This window comes from Mastacembelus armatus, chromosome 3, assembly GCF_900324485.2.
Source record: "Mastacembelus armatus chromosome 3, fMasArm1.2, whole genome shotgun sequence".
NCBI classification, from domain to species: Eukaryota; Metazoa; Chordata; class Actinopteri; order Synbranchiformes; family Mastacembelidae; genus Mastacembelus; species Mastacembelus armatus.
In genome coordinates this window covers 7,406,110-7,430,246 of record NC_046635.1, presented here as the reverse complement: position 1 = coordinate 7,430,246, position 24,137 = coordinate 7,406,110, and the positions used below count along the sequence as shown (strand labels likewise).

Sequence of the window (24,137 nt, the reverse complement as noted above, 5' to 3'; positions counted from 1 at the left end):
CATGTAATGAAGTAGAAATTACAATTTACCTCTGAAATATAGTTGGGTAGAAGTATATGAAAGCACAAGTGCCTCAAATTTGTACACACTTTAAGTACAGCATAAAAGTAAATGTACTTTTATCACAGTATTAATTAAGGACGTTGGATGGGTAAATAGACTGTTCTGCTGTTCTGCTGCTTTACAATTTGACTACACACAGCCTGGAGCATCTTTTACATTTTTGTTTGATTGGGTTGGTTATGAGATTATTGTTCTACAAAGTGATTTATTTATGAATACTGTTTTAGTGGGATTATTTATAAATGCATGCATTCTTTCATCCATTCATCCATTCACCCATCTGTATTTCTATCAATTGAGTAATAGAAGAAATCAGTAAGGATTGAGGGCTCAGCTCACGAGATTCTCATTGGTGTTATTGCTATGGTCATCATTTAGGTAAGGCAGAGTTTGGCAGGCTGATGGATCTTCCAGCCAGTGGTCACACAAACAGCCCTATTGTTGTAGGCTGAGTTCACATGATTCAACAAGATGTAAATACATGCGCTATTTATTGAATTTCTGCCTGAGGTCAAATGTTTGCATGAACGTGAAAGGAGACTCACAACCTATTTTTTCTTTCACAATAAAAAATATTTTAAAAAATACTGGCCTGTTCAGGGTGTACCCCTGCTTTTCACCTGAAGAGAGCTGGAATAGGCTCCAGCAGGTTCCCGTGGCCCTAAATAAGTGGGTATAGATAATGGATGGATGGATGTAACTTATAATAAATTAATATGTAATGTCTTTGCTGCAGTTAAGTACAGCAGAGTTGCAGATACAAATACAGTCTATACTAACTTGTTTCACAAAAAACATCTGGATCTTGTGATTATGAGAATAGATCTAATAATTACAGGAAAGCAGTCTCATAGTTTTGGCTCATATAAATAAAACTGAGCATCCACGATCTCTATATGGCTGTCATCTCTTTGCAGTGTAGTTTGAACAGAATATGTTACAGAGATGTGACTTCAGATGTTGTTTTTCCTAGCCTCCTTTTTTCTCATACCTTCTTGTCTTCTATCAGCAATTAGATACACAAAGTTCCATCAGTATTTGTGGTACAAAATCCCTTATCAGTGTCTAATCACAATTTGCCTGTGTAACATTTCACTTTCAGTCCATTCTATGGGGAGGACTTCTACTGCGAGATCCCACGTAGCTTCAGACACCTCTCTTTCTACATTTTCGACAGGGACGTCTTCAGGAGGGACTCCAGTATAGGTAAGTGAACAGTTTCTAGGTTTGCTTCCTTGTTGTGTGGCCCACTGTCCCATGGAGGTGTTTAGGAGCAGAAAAAATATTTTTGGGCTAACTTGTGTTACATGATGAACATGGTTGTTGGTGTGACCTGGCACTGTGTTCACAACAACCACTGGCCAAAAATGTGATTTTAGTATATGTGAATTTACTGTTTAGACTGTAATTAAAACATATGCCAAACTGTTTTGGCTGTCACTGGTGACTGACAGATATTTATATTTTGACAAGCTCTCATTGGTTATCTCCATCAACGTGGCATAAAACACAAATGTTACTCGCTTACTTGTGTCTGTACTGACCTGTCACTGGATGCTATTCTGACAGACCTACTGTGCTACATACCATAATAATAAAAGAAAACCATGCCAAATTTTTCCTTTCCAGGCAATCTACAATGTAGACTTTAGTTTCACAGTGAGGACGTAAAACAAGGGTCACCAACCCTGATCCTTGAGAGCCACTATTCTGACTGTTTTCCAGATATCCCTGCCCTACCCACTGCTGATTACCTGGATCAAATGTGTTCAGCCAATCAGAAACTGGAAGGGCAGGGATAGTTGGAAAACCAGCATGACAGTAGCTCTCAAGGATTAGGGTCGGTGACCCCTGACTTAAAAGTACGTGTGTATCTGTGTATGGGTGGATGTTTATGTCAGTGTCATTGGGTGTGTTGTTGGTAAGTTTGTTTTTGTATGTGTGTGTGAGACCATCAACCACAAACTGAAAAATCTTTCTCAAGGTGTGATTTTTAACTTCAGCACCACGGCAACTTGTATTTATCTGTGTGTCTATATAGCAGTGGGTGTTTATGGGTGTAACTTGTTAGTTTCAAGGTAGGAATGACAGTGACATTTGAAAACCACTAACATTGCACTTCGTGGGTTTTGCTGCAGCAAGTGCCTACAAGCATTAATAAGAGACTTGTGTGGTGATTTACAGTATGTGAGCAGGCATGAGTTGGTGTTTGCGTTTGAACACATGGGCTTTTTAGAAAGTACTATGCAAGTAATGTTTTGAACTCATTTGTCTTTGTTGTGTGTTTATGTGTGCGTAGGCAAGGTTGCAGTAAAGAAAGAGGACCTGCAGAAGTATCACGGCAAAGACACCTGGTTCCAGCTACAGCCTGTCAGCGCTGACTCAGAGGTGCAGGTCAGTACAGAGAAAACACACACTCATACAACACATCACCCATCTCGAAAACAAAGCACAGTCGCTTTGTATTTTCTACTTCTTCCCAAAAACTACATTAGCACTTAAAGGACTAGACATTGCTCCACCATACTTTTTCATACAGTATGAAACCATAGCAAACCATACACGTTTCCTCAGGTATAACAATAAAAATGTATTATTTGATCTTTGATTTTTGTGCATCTGGTTTTGTTTAAAAAACTTTTAAAGCAAAACTTACCTACCTAGTGGGAACAATTATAAAGGTGGCTTTCTTTCTAATATTCATTTTCCCCAGTTAATGCAAACTTAACACTTCCTCAGCATGTGAAAAAACATCAGGAAGTTTTGAATTATATGTGCTCTGCATTGTAACTTTTAATTGTCACATGTGGCCACAGATATCATCTCTGATCTCATCTCATCTCAGATTACACTGTATAGTAACTCACCTAACATTTGAGAATTTGGTATGAGATAATAGTATTCAGATTATATTCCTCATAGTAAGGTCCTGTTTTATTACTGCTTATGAAATTCAAGTATTGAAAATTAACTCATAAAGCAGTCCCCTATACTCAACTTTATAGAGCATAGTATGCAGAGATATTCAATATGTGTGTGTGTGTGTGTGTGTGTGTGTGTGTGTGTGCGTGTGTGTGTGTATGTGTGTGCATGTTAATGCCCTGCTTTAAACAGGGCAGAACCCAAATAAACAGAGCATGTGTGCACCTAAAACATCTGATCCTGCAAGTTAAAAGTCACCTAGCTCTGTGTCTACTGCACAACCAGGTTATTCATCTCAATCACAGCTCAGTTTGTGATCAGCTGATCAAAGAGGGAATATCACAGTCAAGATATTCTTACTAGTCATGAATGAATGACAGGTGGCTAAAAGGTTATTGCTCAATGTGAAAAAATTTCAATGCAGGGTCGTGCATACTTATTTAATGCCTGTGCAATATTTTCTAGCACTCACCCACATGCATGGTTGCACACACACATGCACACACAGGCACGAACGCACACACCCAGCAAAGTGTACTACGCACAGAGCGCGAGACACACAGTGAACAGTAACATCTGCAGACAGATGGGTGTGTGTAGCCCTAGAGCAGGGATCTGAAACAGAGATACATTCATCCGAGGAGCCGGGAAGAGGAAGGATGTGTGAGAGAATGAGAGAAAAGAGAGAAAAGCGAGGGAGACGGATCAAATGAAGTAGGAAGATAGAGTGTCTCTCTACTCTTTTCAATAGAGGACACATTGTTTGGCCTGTGCGCACATGTGTAAGTGCGTGTGTTTGCTCCCTCTGCTTGAATCAGCCAGAAAGAGCAATGCCTCTGAGTTTGCATACTGATGCTGTTAATTAATGGAGCTTTTCTAGACAGCTGAACCACTACACTGTCATTATGTCATTAATCCTAATCTTATCACTTTAGAGGGTAAATAACTTCAGCATGGCGTTGAGGATCACAGCTATTTTCATGTAGTGTCTCTTTGCTAGAGGAATTCAACTTTTTCATGTTTGTGAAATTTTGTTTTGGACAAATAAAAATTATTTATTAAAGAATTATTGTTTGCAGTATCTGTATGCTGCTGGCTTATACAGATCAACATTGGATCAACAGGTAAAAAAGACATACAGTTCATGCAGTAAGACGTAATATGTCTGTCACTACAGGTCTGTGGTTTTGATATTTGGAAGTACAAGGAGTGTTTTAAGTTCACTGTTAAATCTAAGAGCGAAGCAGCTCAATTCAGCACGGTCCAGTGAAACCATGTACAGTATCTCCTAGTTGGGCGAACTATATACATTTTCAGGCAACTTGAAAGATTACATGTTTTTTGATGCTGAGACTTGTGGTTGGCTCTGTTGAATTATTCATTGTGTAAACTGACATTTGAGACTGAATTAACATGTCCAGTTTAGCAGAAACCTGTCCTCCATCACAAGCCAACTCTTTTTCAAATTTGTCACAAAACAAATAGGAAATAAATACATGGTTTCCACTGGATAGTGACCATCCTTCCTGTCTCTGGGCACCCAGCTTTGTGGTGGACACTGGTTCTCAAATGTTTATCAGTACATTTTAGTACCTACAACTTTTAAACTATCTAATGTTGTTTAGAAAAAAATAGGTACATAAAAAATGTGTGTGTGTGTGTGTGTGTGTTTTCTGCAGGGAAAAGTGCACCTGGAGCTGCGTCTGAGTGAAGTCATCACAGACAGTGGAGTCATCAACCATAAACTAGCCTCACGGTGAGGCTGCATACACACACACATATACACACACTCTCCTAGAGTTCACATGCATTATGTTTATGCAAAACAATAGTATGCCCTGTGTTTTCATTTGATCCTGACTTTTAATTGTCATTATTTATTTATAGCTGTGTCTGTTACAGTGGTACACTCTGTAAAAATAGTATTTACTGTATATGGAATATACTAGATGTCTAACAAAGTTGTTGAATACTTTCATTAAACACTTGCAATATACATTTTTGGGAAGAATTTGAAACCTACATTGTTTACATGCTTGTTTTATTGCTAGCACTCTTCTTCTTCCTTACCTTTGTTGACTGCAATACTGCCACCATATGTGCATGCAGGTGTTCTGTCAGACATACTGTCAGATGGATGACTGAAAAATTTCTGTGTAAACGCTAAGAATTATTTCCACTAACAATACATCTGACAGTTATTTTCTGAAGGAAATACTAAAGAATTCCCATAATTTTTCCCTGAAGCCCAACATGTTCATGCATTTTTTTAAAATTTATCTATTTATCTATTTATCTATTTTTCTGTTAAACCCCCCAAAAACGTTGATTTCACTAGAAAACAAATACATAGCAGACTTTACTGTATGTTTGGGAAGCTGCTGGCAGTGACCTTTTGGCAGTTTTGTATAAAAAATTCATGATTAGTCAGTAATCTTAATTTATTTGATGATTAATCAGCTAGTCAGCTCATTTTTAGAGTATAGTTTGGTTTCTGGGTGTCTGGTGAAATAATTACGGTTCCATGTTTAATGGATGTAAATAACATATCTTTGCCTTAGAGACCTCTGGGAGGTTAATCCCACCATGACCTTTAAGTTAGGATTATTTTGTTTACAAAAATATACACACATCTTCAAATCAACACAGAGGCTGGTCTGACTCTGTGGTGATGTGGACAGATGTTATTCTGAAGTATGATGGCAAGACTTGTTGCCAGGCAACAGCTTTTAGATGGCAATGGTTGGAGGTCATAGCCTTTTGTGTGGAGTCTGTGTGAATCAGTAGAGTCTGTGTGTGTGTTGTGTGTCTAAAAAGTGACTACACATGTGTGACATGGATGGATTTTCTGTGTATATGTGTGTGTGCATGTTTGCTTTGCACCTCCTCTTCTGTAACATGCTACAGTAAAGTCTGATGATGAGCCAGTGTGGCACCATTCCCAGACCGCATTGTGGGTAAGGAGCTTAGAGCAGAGAGCAGGAGGTCATCTAGTCAGATTTCTCTAGAAAGACACATGTGTGAGAGAAACGGCATGACAGCAGTATCCATTCAGTGCTACAGATTCATGTCCATTGAAAGTTAAGTTGGTGTGACCTGGTACAGGGAACTAGCTTCATTCATTCTCTCTCCTGCATATGTCATACAACCTCAAAGTAGATTTGTGCAAGATATGTTATTAGCATTTGAAGTGTAAAATCAATGATAGATATTTTAAATGACCTTAGACTTTTATCTTGTAATGTAACATTTAACATGATATACAGAAGTATAATATCAAAGTACTTGTTAAACCAAGTGGAAAATGCTGACAGACAGAAATGTGGTAGGTTGTACAATACATCTGAGAACAAGAAGCATCTTACGTCCAAATGCACTGCATGGATTGATTACTGAATAGCCCTACTGGGCACAGGCCCAGGGGGCCCAAGGGGGCATGGCGCCCCTAAACTAGAAAATTATGTAGGGACAGTCAAACTTTCTTTGGGAAGTCAATCAAATGACTACAAAAAAACTACAAAAATCCACAAAAAAAAAAAAAAAAAACTGATGCAACGCACTAAAATAGAGACAAAGCAAGTAAAAAAGTCACTAAATGAATGTTAAGTTGTGGAAAACAAGTCAAAATGGACACAAACTGGCTAGAAATAACTATAAGATCACACAAGCTGATTACTAATCAAATGGTTGCTCCATGGTGTACTGTATAGTTTTGGAAGACAGTTCATTTAATATTTCATTTCACTTACTAGTCAATAATACTATTAAGTTTCTTTTCCCTGTGGACTATGATGTCATTCGTTTGAGTGAAATTATTTTTGACAGGATGCGTGGGTGTTGAAAAGAAGCACATTAACCTGATATGAGTAATGCCGACTAAAACAAATATGTCTGCTTCAGCAACACCATTTGGTATTGTCAAAGTTCAGAGCAGTGATGAAAGAGAGGGAAGAGGGAGAGGGCTGGATAGTAGGCCAAGCAGAGGTTATATAAACAGGCTTATTGGACAGGAAGCGCTCTGGCATTAGTGATGCTTAACCCAGCCCTCTCCTTATTCCTAAATAGGAACCTGTGTGTGTCTGTGTGTGTGTTTCAGCAGGATGGTGTGAGCTGTGTGTCAGTTCAGCTGTAGGCAGCACTGCAATTTGCTGTGTAATTCATCATGCAGTGTGACTAGTAGTGCATCATTGTGATACACAGGATGTGATTCGTCCCAGTGGGTGTCCTGTCCTGTTTGGGTGCTAATCCCCTTATAGTATGATGTCATGGGGCAGCGAGACAGTCATGACACAGAGATAGATAGATAGATAGATAGATAGATAGATAGATAGATAGATAGATAGATAGATAGATAGATAGATAGATAGATAGATAGATGTTAATACTACTACTACACTACACTAAAAACTCTCCCAGTTTATTTGCTTATAATTTACATGCATATGTATAAGTTTTGGAAAGAAGAACTTCTTGCTTTCTAAGACCAGAAATTAATACCTGGGTTCATACTCTTTCTATATTCATATCCTGCCTGAGTTTTGTTTTCTGTATCTCCCTCACAGTCTGTCTGTTTGCTCTGCCATAGTGTCAGGAGTCTGTCCATTGTCCTCAACATATCGTCTCTTGTGATTTTGATTTCATTTTTCTCCAGCCTCTCTCGGGTGTCGTTTTTGTTGTGTGTGTTGTTGCTGGATCATGTCTTTCGCCCTATGTCTTTTCATCTGCTCCTCCTTGTATGCCTACCAAATGACTCAAGAGGCAATTTTCACATGCTGCAAAAACTCTCAGAGAGCTCTTAAATAACAAAATTTATAGCAAGGACTCCCAGCGTAGGCGTGAACTGCAATATGAATGGACCAGATTTTTTATGTTGCATAAGAAGAGGGTGGTTGATTAACTCGCTTGAGAATAGCAATTGTAAGATAAGTTAGATTTTTTTTTGTTTGTTTCCAAATCTAATTTCCACTGAAGAAATCAACATTTGTGGGTTTTAATTGTTTTTGAACTTAAATACTTGAATGTGTTTGGACCTGGTAAAGCTAAATGGACCCTGTTCAAACATTTTTAATAGAACATTCATTGTTAATGTTATTTACACCTGTGCCTTTACCTGCTAAGTAAAAATATTTGTTGTGTCCACACTAAAAGCTTCAAAAATGCAAAGAACACAGCTGCCAAAAATTGTTTAAAAAGTAGGATATAAATTGATTTTTTATAAAAAATTTGTCTTTACTTCTTTATTAAAAAGAGATGTTCATTTTTGTCATTTAATGAGTACATTTTAGTACCCTGTGCAGAAACTTGCTTCCTACTTTGTTGTGTTTAGGAGAATTGATGAGAGCAGCTGTGTGGGTCAATGAAGCTAAAAGGTTTGCAGTGCTGTAGGACTGGGTGTCAGTTGTCAGTGCTCTTGGCACTGCTGGTGACCCTTTCACATCTGTCATTTAATTAGGTGATAATATAGAGCTTATATCAGCTTGAAGAGTCCTCTGAGAGGACTGACCTTTAACATCTCTTTCCTTTTTTTGTGCTGACATTTTGGTCTTTGCTTAGAAGAGCTAAGCTAGTGCTTCCTGAATTAGTTTAGTAACTTAATGTTTGCATAGTAAAATTCTTATACTCTGCTGTTAATAATCGGATGTGGGTGTGTTTCTACAGGGTGTTGGAGTGCCAGGGTCTTCCAATTGTCAATGGCCAGTGCGATCCCTATGCTGCTGTCTCCTTACTAGGACCTTCAAGGTCAAATCTCACATACAGTTGGACATGATTTATACACAGTTTTGTTCATGATGCTTAACTTCGGATAAACTGGATTTTACCTCTCTCTGACTTCTCTGCCTCCTTAGGTCAGATGCCAAGAAGACCAAGGTGAAGCGGAAAACCAACAACCCACAGTTTGACGAGGTTTTCTATTTTGAGGTATGGGGTTTCCTGTGCAATGTTAAAATAAAGGTATTTGTAAATGTAAAGGTGTGTTTTTATGTTAGGGATCAGTCAAAGCCAGAGTGTTAGTGAAGGTTCATGAATACATGGCATGCACACGTGAGCAATAGATACATATGTAGTAGTTGGACAACTCATTCCAAAACCACAGGCACTGATATTCAGCAGCTTCAGTCTTCTTGGAAAGCGTTTGGCCATACCCGATTGGGTAAAACATTTGTCATTGACCTACTTCTTAGTGCACAGGGGCATTACCATGATAAATGCAGAAGTACCTTCCTCAAACGTCTTCTAGAGTCTATGTAGAGTCTGTGGGACTCGTCTATATGTCTCACCACAGTGAAGTATTTTGTGCAGTGTTTTTGTCTGGTTAGACTCCTTCTTCAGTAGCATGTGGATGTGCACAGACTGTGCTGACTTATCTCTGACAAGCCCTTTATTTTTGTTTATTTCGGTTTATTTCTGATTTTATATAATTCCAGGACAGAACAATCCAACTTCACACTGAGCAGAAGTCTAATTAGCCAGAACGTGTGCAAACCCATGAGGTGTAGTGGGCCTTTGATAACCACACAACATCAATAACTAAGTTTAATAGAGAGCAGAAGTCCTGTCATCATGTTCAGGCTTCTGTTACACTAGCTTCTGTACCTCTGTACAGTCGCTCATTTAGCCAGTGTTTCTTTATAGAGAAAATGAAGCTTGTTGTGGGGTAATTTCTATCTTGTAAGACAAATCACTACACCAGTGTCAGTGCCCACAAGAAATTTAAGTTTCACAATGACAAATTTCCTCTTCTAGTTTTACACTTCATCCCTTTTGAATGCTCTTTGGGTATGTTTTGTATTCTAAAACTTTGTTCCTGAAGAAGCTGTAACTTGCAACACATTAGTTAAAAGCTTTACTCAAAATTTGGTAGTTAGTTTCTGTCTTTTAAAAACATATCACATTTATATTTATTAGTTCATATTTGTAGATATTTTTTATTCTCCCACAAAATCCCTTTCACACTGCCCCTGTTAACCCTCGCTCACCAGCAGCACTGCTCTGACATTTTTGTTTCACTCCTCCCTCTGGTCTCCATAGACAGCAGGACAAGAGTATGATTGATTCAGACAAGCCACCAAACAATCTGGCCCATTGATTTCTATCCGACAAGACAGTCTCATTTATCCCCAACCACCACATGAACAGGACTGTACATGCCCTGTGGTGCTTTCAGCTTGCGTGCCGCCTCTGTGTCACACACAGGGATCCACATCCACACACACTCATGTGGTTGTCCTTTTTTGAATTCAGTTTTTTTATAGCTCCAGATCTACATGGATCCTTCCGTATTCTGATCTTTAACAACTCGGAGAGTTTTATTTGGGTCAAGACTCATTTCAGACTAATCAAAAACAGAATTTCAACAAAATAATTAGCAATTCATTACACATTACAATTATAAAGTTGAAATAGTGAAAAATAAAAGTCAAAGATCTTAAATTTTGTTTTAGTTGAACAAATAAAATCCTTTCAATAAATAATAATAATCAAATCATAAAATCAATCACGTGAGAATTTGAAAAAACAATTGATTATTAAAATATTACAATTCAATGCTTTGGCTGATTGTTTCAGCTCTAGCCTCAGTGTGCTGTTTGGGATGTACAGTTGATGATTCTGCAACTTACCAGGAAGGAAATACGATTCCCTCATGGGCTATCCTAAATGTTTCCTCTGTGCATTTCTAGGTCACACGGCCATTAAGCTATACAAGACGCCAGTTTGACGTTGAAGAAGAGGATGTTGACAAACTGGCACTGAGGTGAGCCATAGTTGTCTAAGGGTCGTCAGTGTCAGCACTAAACTTGGTGCCGTTTAAAGCATTTCCTTCGTTTGAATGTTTTTTCTGTGGTCTGTGTTCAGGGTGGATCTGTGGAACGCCAGTAACCTGAAGTTTGGGGATGAGTTCCTGGGAGGCGTGCGTGTTCCTCTCCGGGTCCTTGGACAGGCTGGCGTCCACGACGCATGGTGAGAGGAACATCACAACATCTTCTTTCCAATGGTGGAAAGTACCCAATTACATTTTCTCAAGTACTTTGTTTGAATACAAATTTGAGGTATTTATATGTTACTTGAGTACTTACATTTTTTGACAACATTTCACAGGGAAGAAATCCAATTTCACGCCACTATTATCTTTATAACATTTTAATTACTATTTACTTTTTGGAGTAAGATTTTACATAAAGAGAAATATGATAACATTCTGAAATGCAACATGTTATGAGAGATCAAATCAGTGGTTTCCAACCTTTTTGGCTTATGAAACCTCATGAAAACTATTCTGTGTATGTTGTGTTGGTACGGTTGCTTGAGTAAAAGGTTTGAATGCTTCTTCCTTCTTTCACATATTCCCCTCTTGACTCATCAAATCTACTGGATGTTTTTCTTTCCATTGAACAAGTACTATATCCCTGCTAGGGTTGGGTGGGATTTGTTTCATTATCACTGTCTATAGTATGTGTTGCCATAGTAACAGCAGAGCCGCAACAGGCATCAACACAAGCAAAAAACATCAGACTTATTATTTAGCCAAGTCGTATGTCTTGTCTTCTAACAATTATTTTAAATAGGTCTTTACATGTTAAATGCCCCTGCATATGTCTACTTTTTGGTGTGGGACAAGTAGTGTACAGTGAGTTTTTAGGGCTTTTTCTGTTGCTGGAAATAATGGTGGTGCAAGAGGTGAGTGAACTGGAACTAACTGTGGGCCATAAAACCAAATATAACTATCTAAAAAAAGGTTAAGAAAAGAGTTGTGATGTTTCTTTATGCATTCATTACTACTAGAAACTATCTAGGCCTATCAGACTGAAGAGATGGTTGTCATTTATCAGTTCCTCATGTTTAGTCAGTGACAGACACAGACACATTTCTTCTTCAGGTACTTTCTGCTGCCCAGAGAGAATGGAGGGAAGTCAGTGAAGGTAGAAGATCTCGGCTCGCTACGGTTGAACATCGTTTACACCGAGGACCACGTCTTCCCCACGGAATACTACACCCCCCTCAGACAGCTGCTACTGCACTCTGCTAAAGTAGAGGTACAGTACAATATCTGCATATGAACAGCTCACTGCTTTACTGACAACAGTTGGCATCCTGCAACATGTTGTGCTGTGACCTCCCTTACACTTACACTGTTTGGATGCTACAAGTTTACACCTCGTCCTCTCTGCTCAGCCTGTGTCTGCATCCACCGCTCATATTTTGGGCGAGGTGTGTCGAGAGAAGCAAGAAGCTGCCATTCCCCTTGTGCGTCTCTTTCTTCACTGTGGCGAGATTGTGCCTTTCATCAGCGCCATTGCTCACGCTGAAGTCAATCGCACACAGTGAGTTTTTGTCATGTCTTTTTTAAGTTAACACCAGAAACCACTCAACAACTAATACTCGTCACAGTTCAGTCCTACAGATGTATCTAAGAGAGCCTGTATTACAGTAACTCTATTTATCTCAGGACAGGAAGATGCATGTCCTGAATCCATACACTTTGCTGTGCTTTGGCAGATATATATGGTGTAGATTTATCATTGCTATCAATAACATGAGAACATTTGTTCAATATAAGGAATGGAGTGTTGCATATTTCGGATTTGGAATGAAATTGGCATTACTAATTCAGGTACAGATATATTATTGAATCGCTGTTTTTTAAATTTTTTTTAGACATGATAAATTAAAGCGGCAATGGAAATTAGGTCATTGGGTTTTATGCAAATGTCAGCAAGCTTAGCATTTGATCTGAAAATACACACTACCACTGTAATATCATTTGCTTTGGATATTAAATCACTCTCAGAAGTCTTGTTTATTTATTTTGGCAAGCTTTGCTGTTGGTGTTTGAGACAGAAGCTGCAGTTTTGTACTGAAAAAAGCACCACCTCCTTTTATAGGGATCCTAACACCATTTTCCGGGGAAATTCGCTGACTTCTAAATGCATTGATGAGACCATGAAGCTTGCAGGAATGCACTATCTGCAAGTAACACTTAAGCCAATCATAGATGAGGTAGGACACCAAACTCCCCACTTCTTTTTTTTAATCTCCTGATTTAATTTATCTTACATCTCTCTCTGTGGACCATCTAAGAGTGATGGTATCAATTACATATTTACATTACATATAAATCAATTACAAATAGATAATTTAACGCTTTTCTAAATTTTCACAGATATGCACAGAACACAAATCCTGTGAAATCGACCCAGTCAAACTTAAAGAGTCAGAGAACCTGGAGACCAACAGGGTAAGAAGATGTGCTTATTTTTTTTTTTGTGTGCCGTCACTGTCTGTGTTATCTGACACATCTGTTCTGCGTCCCCTCCTCAGGAAAACCTTCGTCATTATGTAGACCGTATCTTTAACGTGATCACCACCTCTGGCGTTCGCTGTCCCACCGTTATGTGTGATATCTTTTTCTCTTTGAGAGAGTCTGCTGCCACGCGTTTCCAAGGTAACTCACCTCCTGAATCACTCACAAAAGATGGAAGAAAGAAAGCAGGCTGCTTATGATGAGCAGGAAGTAGACAGTAGAGAGCAGGATGTGCAAGATATTCCAAGGACACTTTCTTCTGTTTGCCCAAAAGACACAGAAAAACTTGTGCTCTGCTATTTGTATCTAAGTGGAGGTCAAGCCTCCTACACATTTTCTTTGGTTATGTGTGTAGTGTAGCTTATGTAGTACCATATACTGTGCTGCCTCCTGTTGGTCATCACATGGCACCACAGTCATACAAGGAACAAGTTGTGATAAATGATAAAAAAATCTAGTTTTAATAACTGTGTCCTGACAGACATCTGGCCCATCCCCCATGGGAAAACATGCGTCTTTCAGTAATACAGATACATCTGTAAAGAACATCTGTTAAAACATTAATAGTAATTTTATTTGCTTTCAAGGACCACAGTTATGTGTGCAGAAAATAACTGCTGCATTTCCTATGTTTATTCTTATTATTGGGCTTTTTATTCCCATCTTTCAGGCTTTTTTGAAGTAACTGACTAATTTGTGTGTGCCAGCCAACCATGCAGCATCTATATTTACAAAAACATTTTGTTTTTGTCATTATATCTAAAATATTGTGCAGTTCTAAGTAAAAGAGAAACATGCTTCACATGTAAATGTTACATCTTTATAGACTTTAAGAAAATATCCCTGATTTTGTTTCTGCTGTCTAGTTGACCAAGATGTCAGATACACTGCAGTGAGCAGTTTCATCTTCCTGCGTTTCTTCGCTCCAGCCATCCTCTCCCCCAACTTGTTCCATCTACGACCGCACCATCCCGTGAGGCTTTTTTATATTACTAATGATACGCTTTTATGATGTTGTCCAGGTGGATTTATTTTTATTTTGCATATGTATGTCTTTTGTGTCTCTAGGATCCCACCACCTCACGAACCCTCACCCTCATCTCCAAGACGATTCAGACCCTGGGAAGTCTTGCAAAGTCTAAATCTGTGAGTTTCGGCCTATATCTTTCTGTTTTCATTCCTGCGACTAAACTAGATAACATTTGTATTTTCAGTAGAAATCCAATCGTTGTCAACTTCTTTTGATCCTTTCAAGGCCAATTTCAAAGAGTCTTACATGGCTGCATTTTACGACTACTTCAACGAGCAGAAATATGCAGATGCTGTGAAGAATGTGAGTGTTTTGGTTTTCTTTCCAATAAATCTCAGGCAGTCTGTGGACACATTATCAAATATTCTCTTTGTTTTGTATCATTTGAAAAGAAGTGCAGAAGTGGAGTGAATAGAGGGATACAAAAGCATGCCTTTCACAGTTGGACAAAATTGAATTATTTAGATGCCATATGAGAGTGAACAGACATTATCCATAATAAATATATGAATACAGCTTCTTTTATTTCTTTCTACAGTTCCTGGACCTGATCTCTACCTCTGGCAAATGGGATCAGAAGAGTATTGAAACACCAATCATGCTCAAAGAGGGGTAAGCAGCCAACTTGTTCTTAAACTGATATTCATAAGAACACCTCAAAAATGTATGCCTACAATCAGCTCTCAAAAAACTGCACATAAGAAATCCTATGTACATGAAATTACATTAATTTCATTAAATTAAATGAATTACATTAAATCATGTAATTTTTTATTTTATAATTGTGGTGAAACTGTCTTGTATATTGTGGTTTACAGCATAACAACATTTTTATTTCTTTAGTGTCGCTACCATCTCATTAAGGCTGTCGTGGTGCTTTTTTCAGGCTGAACAATACACATTCAGAGAAATAACTTAAAATTAAATAATGGCTGGGAGGTGTAGATGTTTAAAAAACGTTTAAAGTGACAGCAATTTTAGGTATGCATGCTACAGGTATGAATTACTGTAATACAGATGTGATTTGAAACACGTTAAGTAAGAATATGTTTGCTGTCATAGATTAACAGAACAAAATATAATTTAATAGTAAGCTTCAAAGGTGTTGGTAAGTGGATTTTGTTGTCTCACATTGAACAGACAAATGCAAGAGTGTTATTTTTTTCATCTAACTCTCTGAGAGGAAATAGGCTACCAAGAGGAAATTTTCCAAATAGTCCAACTGGTCCTTTAAGTTGTTACTAAGTATAGCTGGATCTGACCTTCACATATGTGACCTGTCATTGTCCAGTTCATTTACAAAGATACCCTTTACAGTAAAGCTACCCCTGAGACTGTAATTTGAGCACTTTCTAACAACACATGGGCTGTTGTTTTGATCATATGTGTAATGAGGCTGAAAAGGGGAGGGAAGTTTCCAGTTGACAGTAGTTCTGCAAGCACCTCTTTTATCAACATCCCCATCCTCTTTTCTTTCTGCTACCGGTCAAAGGAGTGTAAAACTCACTATAAAGAGGGTTGATGGGAAGGGGTCAAAAGGCACAAAGGGCAGGTAAGAGTTTCTCTATAAAAAGGCTTTGCCCTCCTGACCCTCTGTGTGTGCACCATAACCCTCCAAACCCAGTCGGCATATTCTCTCCCACCAACATCACAGAGACTGCTTTCCTTTACTTTATACTATACCTGGCCCATATAGAAGCACCTTATCAACCAGCTGTTACACTATCTGCCACTGTGTGATGACTTTTCATCTTTCTATGCTTATATAGAAATAGACTGATGCTTACAGTGACTGTAATGGTTTAAAGTAAAGTACTTAACAAAACATCACCAGTGCTGATAGTAGCACTTGATCTCCGCCATGCCAGACATGCTTGATGTGACAGTGACAGCAGAGGCTGGTTACTGTACAAACATTTCTGGGATTCCTATGTCTGCCCACATCCTGACCCTTTATACCCTTTGTCCAGGCTGACAACATCACTACCATACACTCTAGAGTTTCCAGCACAGCCCAAGGCGTTATGGCAGATGTGAAACCAGCACATAATGTGAAAAGAGATCTTCCAGTGGGAGAGTAGTAACTGATGATTGTAATGATTGTGGTGTTTACTTTCCCTTAACTGACTATACCAGTGGTTTTACATGTTTTAACAACCGTAGTATAAACCCCTAAAAACATTAGGTATCTATACTGTGTTATTCATCATATGTATAATAGTATGAACATTGTATCTCTGTCAAATATTTTCCAGATCATACCCTAATTTTGTTTAGACTAATTTCAAGTTCCAGGCAACCACTGGTTTCATTCCTTAATTATAATGTGAAAATTAACTACATTCATGAGCTTTTGGATGTTGTCAGAAAATTAAACCTAGAATTTTAAAGGTCTGTGCACAATTAAATACTGTAGATAGATTAGATAATTAGCTATTATAGACATATAAGGGGTGCATTGTGCCAGAGAAATAATAATAGTGTAATCTAAACATTTCTGTCACCTAAGCTTGTCTGTCAAGGTTTTCAGTGGTATTTCTCACGTCTATTTTTCTTCAGATTTATGATAAAGAGAGCACAAGGAAGAAAACGATTTGGAATGAAAAACTTCAAGAAGAGGTGGTTTCGCCTCACCAACCATGAATTTACCTACCACAAAACAAAAGGTGATATCAGAGGTTTCTCAGGCTCTTCTTATAGCTGCATTGTTTCATTCTGTTTGTGTCATTGTGCAGGATTGTGTTAAAGTCAGCAGGAAGGGGAAGGAAGGAGAAAATTTGCTGAGTGTACATTTAGACTGCACACATGATGTTACTGAGCAGACATCCAAACAAGGTCCCACCCAAAACATACTGATATTGTCAGCTATCGCTAAAGTCTGAACTATGTATGAATTTTCAACAGACTTTCAGTAATTAAAAACACAATGATCACATTCAAAGTATCCTTGAGTTATTAACTGTGCTGTTGAGGTGCTTTGTAATGCAAAAACAGAAAATCTGTTGTAGATAATGCTGAAAATTTTCAGATAGATCTTGGAAACACATCAAAATTAGTTTTCTTTTTTGTGTGAAGTGCAAATAGCAGTGTAATACAAAGGTAGCAGGGTGATTGGTGTATATATTTGTATTCAATTTTCCAATATAGCCGGACATGGTCATTGTGTTAAAACTCACAATCTTCTCTGGACTCTTACCTTCCAGCCTCCATATAATGGGAACTCTAGTTCCAAAACTAGAACTAGAACATGATTATCAGTCAATCAGAAGCTGTAAGATACCATCTCAGAGGGAAGATAAAGTAAAATTTATTAACAAGAATTTGTATCTTCAAGCTTTTGATTGACTGAACACCCCTGGTCCAGGTAATCAGCAGTGGGAAGGGCAGGGATAACAGGAAAACAAGTGGAGCTGGCCCTCAAGGAGCAGGGCTGTCCAACCCTTCTGTAAATGACTTGAAATTTCACCAGTGGGGTATTTGAAAACTGTTGCTGTATAATTATTAAATTAGTATGGAACAAGGTTCTCTAATGGTATATAATCTAATAGTTTTATTAAATAATTAATAAATGAAATTATCATTTGGTGAATTCTTCTTTTCTTTTTCTTTTTTTGTAATTTTGGATGTCTGATGTGTTTCCTTTTACCTCCAGGTGAGGGAGCTCTGTGCAGCATTCCCATAGAGAACATCCTGGCTGTTGAAAAGCTGGAGGAGGAGTCTTTCAAAATGAAAAATGTAAGGACCCCACACACAAACCCCAACGAATTCTCTGGAGATGTGAGAATTTGGCCCAAATGTCTCTGACAAGTATTTAGAGTCTTAACTCACTTGCCATCTTTTTTTTCCTTCTCCAGATGTTCCAGGTTATCCAGCCAGAGCGGGCACTCTACATCCAGGCCAACAACTGTGTTGAGGCGCGTGACTGGATCGACATACTAACCAAAGTCAGCCAGTGCAACCGCAAGCGCCTGAGCACCTACCATCCCTCAGCCTACCTCAATGGCCACTGGCTCTGCTGCAAGCTCTCAGCAGACACAGCCCCTGGGTGTACGCCCTGCACTGGGTACGTAAAGTTGTCTGTCCAGCATCAGAGTTGTTTATCAACTTTCCACTCGCTCTTTCATTTTTGCTGTATGCCTCTGTTTTCAGTGGTCTCCCAGCCAACATCCAGCTGGATGTAGACGGAGACAGGGAGACTGAGAGGATTTATTCCCTCTTCTGCACATACATGACCAAGCTGATCAAGATGCAAGGTCAGACAGTGACGAGACTGTTTTTCAGTGTTCATGTTCATGCTTGTCTTCTGTGTTTATTTTCACTTATTATCAGTTTTGTTCGGTCTCTCACTCTGTTGACCATCTTATCCTGCAGAGGCCTGTGGTAGTAAGTCTGTGTATGACGGGCCTGAACAGGAGGAATACTCCAGCTTTGTCATCGATGACCCCCAGGAGACCTACAAAACCCTGAAGCAGATTGTTTCAGCTGTGCAGACCTTAGAGCAGCAGCACACCAAGTACAAACGGGACAAGTTTAAGAAGACAAAGATAGGCAGCCAGTATGTGGTTGTGTTTTACTTACTTTATGCTTGTAGCTCCGATTATATTATATGTTGTTATAAACTGCAGTTATTGTGTATTTGATGCAATGAACCCTGAGAATCGGTGGGTTTCGGAAAGTAGAGTCTAGTTCAATACCAAACAGCCTCCTTTTGGTACCAACGGGTGGCGCAGTTGTACAGAATTTGTATGGTGCCCCCCCCCCCAAAACATTTGATTCACTGACAAGAAAACACATGCAAATAGATGGAACATAAATAAACATAAGCAACATAAATTCTTGACCAATTGTCCAACACAGGTGAAACATTTAAAAAAGTAATCAGCACATTTAGAAATGGGCTGCAAATACAACAAACATAACCAAATACAGAAAAGCTGCAAATAACACAGACAAAACAAATGTTTCCAGGACACAAAAAAAAAAAAAAAAAAACCCGGCAGAAACACATGCAGAGTCAACTTGGTTATGGAAAATAATATTATGATAGTATGACTCAGATTTCACTTGTAATATCTGCTTTTAACCTGACAGCATTTTCTGGTGGTTTCTGTTTTTGGTTGAGTTTTCTTTAGTTGCAATACACTGAGCTCTCAGGGCCGAGGCACAGTTATTGGTTATTAATGTAAAAGAAAAAAAAGTTAGATATTAAATTTAACACTTTCTTCTATTTCAAAATACTCTTAACATCATCGTTACGACTGTGACCTTTATTTTCACTTCTGTTCAGGCACAGTAGCCAGTGATCTAAACAGAAAATGTAGTTAGATGAAAATGTAGTTTTTCCCATATGACTGTCTTAAGCTTTACCTTCTGTAAACAAGTAAACAACATCTTTTTCTTTGTTTCCTTAGGGAGCATCCGATTGGAGACAAGAGTTTTCAGTGCTACATACGTCAGCAGTCTGAGAGCTCCACCTACTCCATCTAGCCGTGGCCCTGTATACTGTTTCTATGATGCCCAGAACCAGCATATATTTCTTTACTGCAAAAAACCTCATCTGAACAATGCTCTCTCTAGTATTGAAGTTTAAACCTTTATTTTCCCTTAAAACAAGATAGAAAAAGTCATTAAAGTGACATCACTCGTTTCCAATGCAGTGTCTTCATGCTTGAACATGTTCTTCAAGAACATTTAACCTTTTTTTAAAAAAAAAAACATTTCTGGAGGCTAAAAAAGATACAGCTGTTTTCTCATTTACTCATTTGTTCTTTTTTAAGAAAATGAGAGTTTAAAGACCCACTGCCAGAGTGAATATGTTGTGTAGATGAACTTTTTTGCAGTGTCTCAAGGTGCATCGCTCCAAATCTGGAGAAACAGACCTCAGATCAGCAAGAAAAAAAGTGTGACAGTTGTTGAGGTGGAAAGGAGGTAGACGAATGAAGAAGATAATCATGCCATACATCGATTTGGGTTTCCTTTATGTTATGTGATGATAAAACTTTTCACTGGACAGTTTTGACAGTGACCAACACGCACTTTAATTGTCTCCAAATCTATGGATGAACAAGCCTCGCAGCACACTTTCAAAAAGCATATTTTATCTGTTTGTGTTTTGTTAGTTTAACTGTTGTTAAATTGCTCTGTTGTATTTCATGTCTGACAGACCAAACTCTTGAAGGAAGGAAGGATTATTTTTTCCCATTTTGTGTGGTGTTTTCCTCATATACCTGTGGGTTTGTTTTTGTTTTTTTGTTTTTTATCCCTATCTTCCTCAGGAAGGCTGTGAGTGTCAAGGAAACACAAGAAGGGATTGTGAGGACTAAGCACAGCTTGATATTAGCTATCAAAATCACTCCGCAGTCTGTTTTATCCCAATTTTTAATGCTTAGCATCAGTGCTACTAGATGTATAGGTTCATGTCATGTTACATTCGAAACTCTGTTGTGTTGTGGTTGTATATTGTGCCCCTGTGTAACCAGCAACTGAGCTGAAGTAACAGACTGGTTTTGGAGAGTTTTTCTTCTTATTCTCTTTACACTGAGACAAACCCCTATATGCCTTTTTTGTATCTTTATGTGCTGTTTAAATGCTGCTTCTGTTTGAAGAAATACACTATATGCTGATTCACTGAACTCAAGGAAACAGGCAAATTGGATTATGTCCCACTTCAAACCCTACAAGCTCATTATGTCAGTTTTTAGTAAAGTTGTCAGAAATGTGTAAATTCAGTTCTATGTTGATTACTCAAGTTATAGTTACAGGTGATGTTTTACTAGATTACATTTTATTGAAGTGTTTCTATTTTTTGTCCATCACATTTACAATGCAGTCCAGTACTAACTATGGGCTCAATGCAAAGCATAGATTTGAACACTTCTATAACAATGTAAAACTCAATATCACAGGCAGAAAAAGGTAGAATTAATGGCAGTACAGTTGCATTTGACTGGGCAAGTGTACCTAATAAAGTGGCCAATGAGTCTATAAAATATAAAGTCAGCATACAGATTTCACAAACTAATGTTTAATTGAGCCCATTTTACCCACTTGGCTTTGTTTGATTTTCACACATGTAATTTCTGTGAAGTAGCTTTATCCATAATGTACAGTAACTATTACGCATGGCAAGCAGGCTATTTTGCTGCTTGTTTGTAACATCCAGTAAATAAACTCAGCGAGGTTAAGACATAATAAAGGCATATATTTGTTTCACTCAGTGTAAAAAGTAACCGAAGCCAAACAATCCTTTCAGCTTTCTCAAAGCAGAAGCTATGCTCATGAACAGCTCATTAACAAGGATGGTTTTTAGCTTCACGTTTTATTAATCCATATACTAACATTTTAACCAGTGTTGCAAGTGATGATTGTGAAATAGATTGTGTGTTACTGATTATGCTGCCATGTTGGCTGCCTAATAATGTAGTTCTTCTGTTTTGTCAGTTAGCTCCATCTTATTTTGGAAAAGCTGCCCCTGTAGTTTAAAACATATGCATTCCTCTGAGAAACTGCCTGCTGTGAAGTTTGCTGGGCAGCACCACAGAATATGTTGAAGGTACAGAATTTATTGTTCACCAGTTGTGTTGTGTTTTTAATGGTTCCTGAAAGGCAACCTCTCACACTGGCATTCATATTCATTAGCACTCTCTCTCTCGCCAAACCAGTGCATGTGAAGTATAACTATAGTCACAGTAAAGGTAGCCTCCACAGTCATTGTGGGAACAGGTGACTAAAAACCAGATGAATTTTGCATTTTCCAAAACTATGTACCTGATTATGTAGCGTCATGGGTGCTCCCTTGATCACCATATTACAAAACAGTGCCAGTCATCACTTTTCTAAAATTATCTTTTTGAAAAACAAACAAAAAAATCTATTGTTTAGAAATGTTTTTTTATATCTCAAAACCTAGAGCTGTTTTAGAAACAGACGAGCATTTATTCCGATGGCATCTTTTTTTTGTCAGATATGTTGAACTGTAATGAAGGTTCTCAACTATTTGACTGTTTTCTATCTTTGTCTTGTCATACAAAAATCTGTGTAGCTGAACTGAATGACTGATGTGTGCGTGTTTTGCGTGTTTGTGCGTGTTTGTGTCGCTATGTGCATGAGTGACTGACATGACGGGTTGTGTTGCCAATTGAATTAACCAAGTGTTACAGGTCAAGGAAGGCAGAGTCCCACTTGTTGAAAATAATAATCACTGCCTGTAATTCTACTAAAGATGGTAGTAGGACTGTGGAAACACTGTAACTCTACTCCGGCCTGGTATAGTCTATCTTCACTTTCCTCCTGTGTAGAACCACTGTTCATTTTCAAGAAACTTTTGCCAATATATTTTCCCCAAACATTGTATGTATGTAACTATTACCAACATTGATGCAACATTAAGAGAAAAGCATTGCTTTAACCCCTGAACTTTGGTGACTGTTTTTTCCACCAGTTACTAACTCAACTCAGGTTTATGGAACTCAGCGCTCCATGTTTTTTTCCAAGTCCAAGGAGACTCAAAACTAAAACCATCCAACTGTTCTGTCTAACATGGAAATCATATTTATTAACATTTTCAAAGAAACTTTCCCAGAAACATCAGCTGAGTTGTTGGGATAATGGCATTTACAGTAATGGCAACTCCTCCACCCCAAAGCCCCGAAATGGAATGACTTATGCAATAATGGTGATTCAGCATGCAATAATATTAACAACCCCTGAATAAACCCATCCGATTATCGCAAATTAACAACGCACATCTGCTGACTTTTTGCAGTGAAATGCCTCTAAACATGTATTATTAATGGAGAACAGTGTATTTTGTACAAATATTTCAAAAGTATTAAAATAAGCCTGTTATATGTGTACATTAAAAAAAGCTGAATGAATGGTGAAAATGTGATGTTTTTTTTCCTGAATAACTAAATGAAACCAATATTAATGCAAATGTGTCTGTGTCAATTGTTTAAGAATTTTCTTGTTTTTTTTTTTTGTTTTTGTTTTTTTGCAAGTCCAAGATCTCACATCTCTTATGGTTGAAATGAGTGTTCGATCATCTGTTCAGACTGTTTAGAAAACAGCACTGATTTATGTATAGCATGTACTGCATTATCATCCCTTTATCTATTGGCAAACAGTATCACACTGATTAGACATTAGACTGGCAGAAGGCTACTTTAAACCTACTATTACCATACAATATATAGAAAAAACACTCAACAGCTACAAAATCAGGTAAATAATGTACTATAACTATTTACCTTAGTTCATTCCATATTTGTATTTTCTCCGTCTGTGTGACTGTGACATATCTTTGAGCGTTAAGTCACACATGGGAATGATATTCAGCTCATTAGACATTTGTGCTATAGAACAACAAAAAGTAAAATCAAAGTTGTTCTCAACTCCCAAATCTGGAGTCCAAACCAAGTCCCAAGTATTTAGAGGACAAGTCCAAGTCGAGGCTCAAGTTACACTAGTGTAATGAGTCCAAGACCCCATCTCTGCTCTGTAATACATGTAGGCGATATACGTTTTTCTTCTCACTGTGCATTTCTGTATTGTATGTCATGCATGGTCAGGGTCGGAACAAAGGATCTTGTTCAGATATGAAGAAATGTTGATGAGTAATTGTACATTCATTTTCTAAAGAGCTGAATCTCTTACATGGCACATTTAAATTGCCAGTCAAGCAAATTATCATCATACCGTGGGCACGATGTGGCCGAGTGAAAGGAAAGTGAAAGGAAAGTGTGTGAAAGGCCAGTAAACATATTTTACCTGGAGTAGAAATGTCACACATGTACCTAACAGACTGAGTACAGCTGTACCCTG

The 24,137-nt window shown here is 38.1% G+C and overlaps 1 protein-coding gene across 1 annotated transcript in view; it reads left to right on the top strand.

The window, feature by feature from the left end:
- Window positions 1-23,250, top strand: part of rasa3 (RAS p21 protein activator 3) — a 36,778-nt gene extending 13,528 nt beyond the window's left edge. The window contains exons 3-24 of the mRNA XM_026319878.2: window positions 1,166-1,269; window positions 2,363-2,457; window positions 4,665-4,741; window positions 8,644-8,724; window positions 8,832-8,904; window positions 10,665-10,738; window positions 10,840-10,944; window positions 11,861-12,017; window positions 12,157-12,305; window positions 12,867-12,981; window positions 13,145-13,219; window positions 13,303-13,426; window positions 14,152-14,258; window positions 14,354-14,431; window positions 14,541-14,618; window positions 14,854-14,927; window positions 16,875-16,981; window positions 17,968-18,050; window positions 18,170-18,378; window positions 18,465-18,568; window positions 18,687-18,870; window positions 19,727-23,250. Of these exons, the coding sequence (XP_026175663.1) occupies window positions 1,166-1,269; window positions 2,363-2,457; window positions 4,665-4,741; window positions 8,644-8,724; window positions 8,832-8,904; window positions 10,665-10,738; window positions 10,840-10,944; window positions 11,861-12,017; window positions 12,157-12,305; window positions 12,867-12,981; window positions 13,145-13,219; window positions 13,303-13,426; window positions 14,152-14,258; window positions 14,354-14,431; window positions 14,541-14,618; window positions 14,854-14,927; window positions 16,875-16,981; window positions 17,968-18,050; window positions 18,170-18,378; window positions 18,465-18,568; window positions 18,687-18,870; window positions 19,727-19,802 (2,329 nt within the window). The 3' untranslated portion in view covers window positions 19,803-23,250. The remainder of the gene's footprint in view (window positions 1-1,165; window positions 1,270-2,362; window positions 2,458-4,664; window positions 4,742-8,643; window positions 8,725-8,831; window positions 8,905-10,664; window positions 10,739-10,839; window positions 10,945-11,860; window positions 12,018-12,156; window positions 12,306-12,866; window positions 12,982-13,144; window positions 13,220-13,302; window positions 13,427-14,151; window positions 14,259-14,353; window positions 14,432-14,540; window positions 14,619-14,853; window positions 14,928-16,874; window positions 16,982-17,967; window positions 18,051-18,169; window positions 18,379-18,464; window positions 18,569-18,686; window positions 18,871-19,726) is intronic.
- Window positions 23,251-24,137: the final 887 nt, after the last annotated feature.